Consider the following 10,105-nt stretch of genomic DNA (forward strand, 5'->3'; position numbering starts at 1 on the left):
TCTAAGGAGGAATCACACTCACACACGTGATGTTTCGTCATGTTGGTGTGTCCAGTTTTCTGCTTAGTCAGCTTGTCTTCTTTCCAAACCTTGATAGTTTGATTTACAGACTTCTAAAAAAGTTAAGGACCACTTTGACAGACAGACCTGATTTGTTAAAATCCGAAAAAGACAGCAAGGAACGTTTCGAAATGTCTTGCTCTGAAAGTGTTCATGGGTTACCAGTGCATGCTGCAAATCTTCCCATAGGGGCAAAACCACCACGTGCAGCACAGAAATCCTCGGGGAATTTTAGCCAAATTTGCGAGTGGTCTTTTTAACTTATGTTGAAGTCTGAAGGCGGCAAACACTCTACGACCAACTAGAGGCACCTAATACTATAGTCGAATAGGTTTTCTATAAGGAGCAATCACACACACGTAATGTTTCGTCATGTTGGTCAGTCCAGTATACTGCTTGGTCAGCTTGTCCTGTTTCCAAACCTTGATAGTTTGGTTTAATGTTTTAGTTTTGGTATGAGTTTTACGGCACTTGCAAATCAATAAGGTCATATGAGCGCCCAGAAGATTACAGGTCTTACAAGAGAGTAACAAACACAAAATAGAAGGAGGGGAGAAAAGGTCAATAGATGTTTCATAGGAAAGAATAAACAAACCACACCAGAGCACTCGCCAACCACCCACTCGAATAAGTTATCTATAAGGAGGAATCATTCTACGTGACCAACACTATACGACCCAATAGAGACATCTAATTATAGTCGATTAGGATATCTATCTATAGGGAGTGTTTCGTCATGTTGATGAGTCCAGTGTATTGCTTGCTCAGCTTGTCTAGTTTCCAAACCTTGATAGTTTGATTTATATCTAGCGTATGAAAACTGGCTATGTATTTCTTCCCCCCCCTCCCCAAAATCTCTCTCTCTCTCTCTCTCTCTCTCTCTCTCTCTCTCTCTCTTTTATGAAGTACAGTAGTCTCCGCCTAAACGCATGCCATACAAAAGCACATTCTGCTCAAAGGCACACTTTCGTCATCGACAGGTTTTTTACTATATATTTTAGACGTACAAACGCAGGGTCACTCCCTCTAAACACACGCTCCGATCCGCGAAACTCGCCAACAGGTAAAGTTTGGCAAAGGGAAATTTTCCCTACAACCTGCACAGCTTGCATAAGACGGGCCTAGAAAACCAGATATTTGGTGAGACTGACCCTCTCGCAGAACCAAGAGAGGGATGGACGTTTTCTCACCCTACTTTCCACAGACACATAGGTCTAGGACTGCCTGGTGAAATGTGTAGAAAAGTTTTTTGATTGGTCACCTAAACTGCTTCTTTGAGAGAAGGTTCTGACTCTGGTGTTTGGGGGGCTGCATGTAATGTTTTGTTAGACCTAGGCTTATGATGCGCAACACATTCAAATGCTGTAAAACACTAGACAGGTCTCTATAGGATTAAATATTAGTCAAGTAAGCCCAAGCAGCCGCGCTCGAAGAATGTATAACGTACTTGTTCATCGAATCACAAGAGAAATGTTTCTCTGAATGTAGAGGTCTATGATTCTGAGTCACTATCTGAGGTGGTCACTTGGAAAGCCAAGTGGCTGGGCCGTCGTCTCTATGACTATCACCAACAGTTTCCTCTTAGGCTAAGAAATGTACACAACAAAAGAAGTCAACACAAACTGCCAACAGAAGTGTTGCTCGTTCACCGAGTGGTGGTGACCCGTTTATTTGTTTTACTATGACACTTGGCCTTCCTCGTCTGAAACATTTCGTTTTGTTTTGACCTTTCCCGGAACCATAATTTAAAAATAAAAATAAAATTAACAACAAAAAGTCCCACTTAAAAAACCATCCTATCCTCTCCCCCCTTTCAAAAGAAATAAAACAGCAACAACACATTTTAATCAGCCCTAGGGCAGTATTAAGCATGCAACCTCCTCCAGTTGGGACCTCAGAAGTAAATATAGTTTGTTTTCTTCATTTTGATCAGTCCAGCATAAGACGGCCGCCTGTCTTATACGACCACTTTTCCCCTCGACAATGCATGGCCGTCTCACACAGGTTCCACTGTATTTAGTTACATAGTGAGATTTTTATGGTTTGGCTTTTCATTTTGTAAAAAGTCATTGGATTACGGAAACCTGCCTGGTTTTCCAATTACATTTTTTTGGAGTAACTTTTCTTTTAATGAAATCTAATGTTATTGAATGATATAGCTTTTGGCAGCAATGATTCTGTGTCATTGCTGTCAGTGTTATTCCCCTTCCTGGCCATGCTCTAGGCGTGCCTGATACATTATATAGATTCCCTTCCCACCCTGGCTTTGTGTGCCAGTTCTTTAAAGATATCCTGTGTTCTAGAAATAATGGTTTTCTACAGTTGAACTTCTCTCATGACCACTAGTATGAGACCATCACCTGTTCACATGACCACTGGCCTTTACGTATACATTTTTGAAAACTTTATCATGACTTTGTGTGTGGTCTACCTGTCCAAGATGGCCACATTTCTCTGGTCAGTGGGTCGCAGTCTTAGACAATTCTGACAGTACTTTGATCAGAGTTAGTTTACCTTAGATTCCTTTTACAATGTATGTTATACATGTGTTGAGCTGTGTTTTCTAATTATCGGCAAACCTTTATGTGTACATGTTTTCATTGGTTCTATTCTCAGGTGGGATGACGATGTAGTCTTCAAAAACTGCGCCAAGGGAGACGAGTCAAGAACATCCAGGGGATTTATTAACGACACACTACGCTCCGAGTTTCATAAAAAGTTCATGGAAAAATATGTCAAGTGATACCACTGCCCCTTACCCTTGGGGGTTGTTTTTTTTCTCGTCAAGAATTGTCGTTTTCATCAGGATTTTAACATGCTCATTTTGAAGATAACAGTCATGCCCCATGATGTACAAATGTATTCCTTTTCATGTTCATAGCTCATGTTGTAAGAAATGTATTGTGTGACTGGTATTACTTCTACTCAAATGACTAGAAATGTAAATGATCATATTCCAACAGAAGATCAGAAAGTAGTTGTTTCTTTTAAAATTTCTTTTAATTGTAAAATGCCAAAAATGTAATGGTACAATTGATAAGTCAGTGTAAAGACTATTTAGAGGCAACATTTTAGTCAATATACTTTACAGACTCGAAGGCCTCTTGCATAATTGGTGTCATGCTAGACTATGGTGTAGATGACCTTGTTTTGAATCCCCACAGTGGTAAGAGTAATTTTAGATTGTTTTATTAGTTATTTTTTAATAGGCTCCCCACCTGCTTAGTTCTGTCCTTTCAGAGATGGCTGTTAACTTCTTCGGTCTTGCTTCTCTGGTAAGTCTGTTCAAAGGGGCATCAAACTGTGTCATACCATCTGTCTCTTTTCTCACCTTCATTAGTTGTTGGTCAAAAATAACAAGTGTTTGTAAAGTAGGACAGCTTCAATTTCAACAAGAATTATTTGCTGTTGCAAGGCCTTAAGTTCAGATTTTGTATCTCTTTGGTGAATGTAAACTGTATCAGTGCCAGGACACAGAATAAAGAAAATGTGCGAACATTTGTTGAGTTGATGTTGTTTTTGTGTGGGTTGGGGGGGGGGGGGTATCACTCAGGGGGAATGTTTTTATACGTGAGGCATCGTTGGGAAATCAGGCTCTCATCAATTTTTGGGAATGTAGAGTTATTGTTATCGTCTTAAAGCTTGTTCACTTGTCTTTGTGTGGATGAAAAAAATATCAATGTATCTTGAATACAAGTCGAGATATTTGCGAATGAAGGAGGTGGGGGTCACCTGTTTTCAGAGGTAAAATTAGTGAGAAAAAGGCTGCCAAATATTAGTTATTTCCTTAGCTTAAGAGTCCGAGGTAACTGAAAATTTACATTTTTTTTGTGCCTTTAATCAACGTTTTTCAGAAAAATCCACCCAAAAATGAGTTTTTTTAATGGGCATGAAAGGAGTTGAGCCAAAAAACAAAAATTTGATAAAAATTCAGAAACCTGCGGAAAAATGCAAGTTTCTACACTTTGACTATTTTGACGAGAGCCTGATTACACCACGCTGCCTCACATATATGCTTTGTGGTGTAGTAGTTAGTTGCTGCGCTGTTGCACTCAGGAGCCTAGTGGAGAGAAAAATTTTTCTCTGTGTCTTGGTCATTCTTCTGGAATGTTGTATCCCTCTTAGCCCAGGTTGGCCCTGACAGGCAGGGCTGAGAGCCCGACTCTTAAATGACCTAAATTGTGTCAATGGAGGCGTTAAAAACACCTACATAAAAAAGAAGGAATGCTTTTCTAGCCTGCGGACAGTTAGTCCAGTCAGGGTTGCGTTGGGATAGGCCATGTGTTGAGTCCCTGTCGGCTCAGTCTTCACAAGATTGTCACAGTCATGTGACTGGCTTTATTTATTCTACCAATTCTTTCGACGGGGTAGCTGTATTTGAGGACTTAACTCAGAGCTCCTTGCCGAAGTATTGCTTCATATGACATAGCAGCTCTTAATAGCTCTTGCTTTGTTCTATATATGTCATATGACCAGTTCCCCTCTGAATCGGACTTTCGTCAAGGGAGGAACAAAATATTCAATTTTGATTGTACAAGATATTTAAAATATGTCATAACGGTAAAAAAGTAATGTATTTTTATTACAGTTTTGTTTTTAAGGATAATATACAAGTCAACTGGTTTTGAAAACTAGTGAGATTTTATTTATTTAATTTTTCCTTCACACAAGCAAAAGAATCCTACATCACCAGCAGTTTCTGGAACAACATCCACACTACGCATTCTACTTTGACACATACATCGCACTCAGACACAGTTCTGCATATTGACAACTTATGCTTCAATGTGAAAATTCTAATGCATACAAACATGAATGTAATATAGTGGTCTCTACTGAAAGACGGTACTAGTACTTGGGAGGGCTCATAGATGTGCTTTCAAGTGAAACGTGTACAGTGGCGTACGTATAAACCGAAGTCTGTGGGACTGCCAGATTTTCTTTGGTGGAGGCTGCTTTTCAGTTTAGAGAGGTTGCTCGAATTTCAAATTTAGAACAGTTTTACTGCTAGTTTCAGATTGAACAGGTTAGGTTTAAGCGGACTCCACCGTATGTATTAGAAAATACAAAAAATTAACATGCAAGTAATTTTTTTAGCGTCACTGCCATGGAGGCTCTTATTCAAGTTAGCTAAGGTTAAAAAATGTTGCTATTTCATTTGATTGATTAATCATGAATATTTCACATGACCATTGATTTAACTTAATTTCCCAGGCAGACTACTTCAACTTCACTGTCAGTGTGGGCCTACCTGGAGTGACTGTGATGGGATACAGTATCCAAACAGAAAGATGGAGATACTCGATAAAAAGAAAATTCCCCAATCTGGAATCAATCCTTGTCCTTTACACGTAAAGCAAAGAACAAATCAACATTTACAAAGCATGCGCTTTGGTGAAGGTGAAGAAATACTAAAGATATTTGATAAAATTGCGTTCCATATATGTGAATTGAACTCATGTCTTTTGCATACTAATACTAGATAAAGAGCCGGAACATTATATCTAAACCAATGACTTCGGTGCGCTAGAGTTACTTCGGTGCACTAGAATTACTGTGTTCAAAGCACATTACCAGACTCTCCTCACAAGTTTATCTTTCACACTTTCTTTTAAATTTCCTGCCATACTTACAAACAGTCACTGTCCATACAAGCAGTCCTTTAACAATCATCAATGTTCTTGCACAGGCATTTATGCAAAACATTCATTGTGAGACATTTCATTAGCTTGAGTTGGTTTTAAAAATGTATTATCAGCTCTAAAATTAGAATTCATGCTACAACAATATGATAAAACATGGCAACATACAGCGCTACTATTTACAACAAAGTTAGGTTTACCACAATAATTTCTGCTTTCATACCAGTGCCTGACTGACCAGTAGGCCTACTTTGACGAGACAATGATAACCTCCAACTTTTCTACTACCACACAGCTGTGCATAACGTACTGGGGCAAAATTGGCACAAAAACACTTCTAGGTTCAAAAATAGGATAACACCGTTAACATTCACATTTAAACTTTTACACACCACTATGTCTACATTTACCTCTAGCGCAACGATAATTGGTCCCTTGCCTATATTATATATTTTATAATTCAACGTTTTACTGCAGTGGGCTTTGGTTAAAACAATGTTGAGGGGACAGAAAACAAATCAATCGAACCTTAAAATAAAATTCTTTTCAGTTTCTGTCCTTATGTCCTGGTTATAGTAAGCAGGGGATGCAAAAAGCGGTGATTGTTCTACTTTATTTTGTATCAAAGTCTTATTACTTATTTGAGCGGAGTTCCCCCATGTCTGAGTCTGAGTATCATATTTTTATCAAATCTAAAACCCGGTACCAGTATAATTATCATTATTTATCTATTTTCAAATTGTTAGTATCATTGCCCTGTTTGCTTTTCAAAAGGAAAGTTGCGACGCTCTGTATTCTAAAAGAAGTGGCTTTGTTAGTTATTGAACTTCTCCGGAAATATTGCTGTTAAGTAGATTAAACTCTGATGCCCTTTCACTGGCCTTAACGTGCCTGAAATGTGCTCCCAACTCCTTTTGGAGAAGAAAACAGTAAAAAAAAGAATGTCTCTTGGACACAGTGTTTTAAGAAATGGTAACAGATACGAAATATAGAATTTAAAAGAACTACCGAAAATCACCCTGATACAAGTACACTAATAATTTAGTAATGAGGTCTTCTTATTGCCCTTCTACTATTGTTGTCTGCCTTGCTCCGTCCGTCCGTCCCAGCTCCACCAATAAATGATTGTTATTGTGTCAATGTGCTTTACTTTCATTTTTAACCAACAAATAATTGCAAGCACCCATTCATGACCATACAATGTATTACAAAGAACATGCACATATCTAAAACAAGAGGCAGTTGAGTCAAAAATATCAGAATGCAATCCAACAATACATAATTAATGCGCATTTAACAACAAAGCTGAATGAAGCACTTGTGACAAAAAAAACTGATATCCTACTGTTACATAATGTTCTAGAATCGTTTAGTACATCTAGGTCCAAAGTAAATCTTGCTTTATGAACCCTGAAAAGAAATATGTGAAAGGCGCTACGTGTATTCTGTTTACAATGCGAATTAGACAATTGTTTTTGGACGGAAGCTTGGAGCCAGGATATGGGTAGGGTAAAAGGAGATCTTTCCCCCAAATCTATTCCTTGACGAAACATCCACAACCCTACCCCTCACCACAAGGCACACCACTAGTCCCACAAAATTGGTTGGGGTAACCGTACCAGTCCAACACACTCACCACAAGGTAGTTCAGTCAGATGGTAAAATCATGTACATTATCACCATGCAAAATAGTTTATGGTACATTAGCAGATGGAGAAGAGAATTGTACATCAGAACACCCCCCTTCCCCCCATAAAAAAGGCAAATAATTATTTCCAAGTACAAAGCTTTGACATAAAACTTCTAAAGGTCTTTACAAGCTTATAAGGAGCCAAATTTCACACTTAAATGACATGAAGGTAAAAGCCACACTTTGGGCTAATAAATACTTGAAACTTTTTTTTGTTGCTCAAATCAGAATATTAGGCCTTGCTGTGATGACTTGCTGTCTTTTACTATTATGTTATGTCAATATAGGAAAACATAGTTTTCTGTGTTCAACACATGATATATTATATAATGCTAGTTTATAACTTTCATTTAAAGAAATGACAAACCTCTGCTTTTACTTGCATAATCCAAAAATATATGGCACCAGTATATTATTATTATATTACTACTTCACGAACTAGAATTATTAGTATCCTTATAGTGTTAACTCTAAAACACTGTGCAGGTATATTAGAATCCATCAGTCATGTACATATTTGGAGCAAGTGCTTGTAATAATAATAATAAATGACACTTATATAGCGCTCAACCCCGAATAAAGAACACAGGCTCTGAGCAGTTTACAATACAGTACAAGTTGTTTTACAACATACAGCAGTAACATAAAACGTGTTCTGACTAAAGAAAATTATTCCAAATATTCATCTTATTAATTTAAAAACAGAAACGACTTTAGCTGACATTTGAATGAATCAGAAAGATTTGATCTCTCTTTAAGTACTTGATAAAGCATTCCAGATCTTGGGGCCTTGGTATTCAAATGCCCTTTCACCCATTGTTTTAAGTTTCATAGATGGTAAAATAATTTTCTCTTTGTCAGCTGATGACCTTAAACTGCGAGTTGGAATGTATATTCTTAACAGATTTGATAAATATGATGGTGCATTATCATTCAAACATTTGTGACATAGGGTGGCCAACTTGTACACAATCCTTTTCTCAACAAGAAGCCAATGCAAGGTTCGTAAAAGAGGTTTACCAGAGTCTCGCTTTCTTTTCCGTAAAATTAAAAGTGCTGCATTGTTTTGGACGGTTTGAAGTCTGTAAACTTTCTCCAGTGATATTCCTGATAACAAGGAGTTACAATAATCGAGTTTTGAAAAAATTAAGCTAGTTACTAGTGAAGCAGTATGCTTAGTATTGATCAGATGACGTATTTTACTAATTTTTCTTATTTCTAAATACAAGCTCAAAATAGATGCCAAGATTCTTAACTTTTCTTGAAAATACAATTTTTGCATCACCAATTGTAATGTGATCGGGGTCAACCTCTTTAACAGACTGTGCATTGCCTTCCAGAATGACTTGTTTTATTATCATTCAACATCAATTTGCTTTTGTTCATCCAGTTTTTCACTGAGGCAATACAATTTTCAGCAAAATGGGCAAGTTCATCTAAGTTGGTAAACAATGTTGAACCATAAATTTGGGTATCATCAGCATAGAAATGGTATTTTAAGTCATACTTAATTATTTTCTTGACAAGTGGTTGGGTATAAATGGTGAACAAAACTGGACCGAGGACTGAGCCCTGGGGGACCCCGTACTTAAGAGCATGATCTGATGACTTAAGACCTTTAATAAAAACAGATTGGTAACGATTTGACAGGTAAGAAGAAAACAAGCTAAAGGCAGTCCTGGATAATCCAAAAGACACTTCCAATCGCTTCAATAAAATATGATGGTCAATTGTATCAAAAGCTGCTGATAGATCTAAAAGGCTCAGCAAAACAACTTTTCCTGAATCATAGCCAGTAAGCATGTCATTCATGACTTTAAGAAGTGCTGTTTCTGTGCTGTGGTTAGCTCGATAGGCAGACTGGAATGGCTCTAACAGATTGTTCTCTTGTAAGTGATGACAAAGCTGCTCGAGGACAACCTTTTCAAGGTAGTTCATTCCTGAAAACTCTGAAACAACATTTTAATCTTCCCTCAAAAACAACTTTTACTGAGATTTTGCTGAAAAGCACCCTGGTTCATTAAATAATAAGTCTGTACTATTCTACATGCACGTTACAGAAAAATTATTTTAAAAATTGTCTTGAATAACCAAATGAACGTCGGTACCAAGTTTTCCCACCTGAATACTCCTACAGAATGATGAATGTGAAAAATTCAGAACTGAGGAGCATAATGCATACATTTATAACAGACAACAATAGATCCTATCATCACTTCTCTAAATAAATCAGCATCCTTATCTTTGTCAATATGCTCATGTGTACTAACGTCGGAAAGATAAATAATTTTGGAAGGAAAACAATAAGTAGACAAAATGTCATCCCCTTGACCGTGGCGCACTTAAAAAAAAACAAAAAACGTACGGGTATGAATGTCTCTTGTGTTGTAGTGACCAAAAGTTGTATTTATGCTCCATTGTGGGTGGTTGGTGGGTGCTCTAGTGTGGTTTGCTCCTTTCCTATCAACAAACATTTATTGTCCTTACCTTTCCTCCTTTCATATATTTTTGTTACTTTCTTGTAACACCTCTAATCTTCAGCACTTATAATATTATAGCTTAATTGTGTTGCAAGAGCCGTACAACTCTTACTAAAACAAAACACATAATATGCTCCACTAGAAGTGCAGTATTGAGTATCATGTATCGCAGGGCATGAGGGATGAACGCCACAATGTCCACTTGATGTCTTGACAGACCTTTTTCAGCAGGA

General features: G+C 37.5%; 1 protein-coding gene across 3 annotated transcripts in view; it reads left to right on the plus strand.

Moving 5' to 3' along the window:
* LOC101857671 (protein CWC15 homolog) overlaps positions 1-3,558 on the plus strand; it is a 12,662-nt gene extending 9,104 nt beyond the window's left edge. For all 3 annotated transcript variants that reach the window (XM_005106739.3, XM_005106738.3, XM_013087177.2), the window contains exon 7: positions 2,677-3,558. In XM_005106739.3, coding sequence (XP_005106796.1) covers positions 2,677-2,803 — 127 coding nt within the window. In that variant the 3' untranslated portion in view covers positions 2,804-3,558. The remainder of the gene's footprint in view (positions 1-2,676) is intronic.
* Positions 3,559-10,105: the final 6,547 nt, after the last annotated feature.

This window comes from Aplysia californica, unplaced genomic scaffold (genome assembly GCF_000002075.1).
Source record: "Aplysia californica isolate F4 #8 unplaced genomic scaffold, AplCal3.0 scaffold00554, whole genome shotgun sequence".
Lineage (NCBI taxonomy): Eukaryota > Metazoa > Mollusca > Gastropoda > Aplysiida > Aplysiidae > Aplysia > Aplysia californica.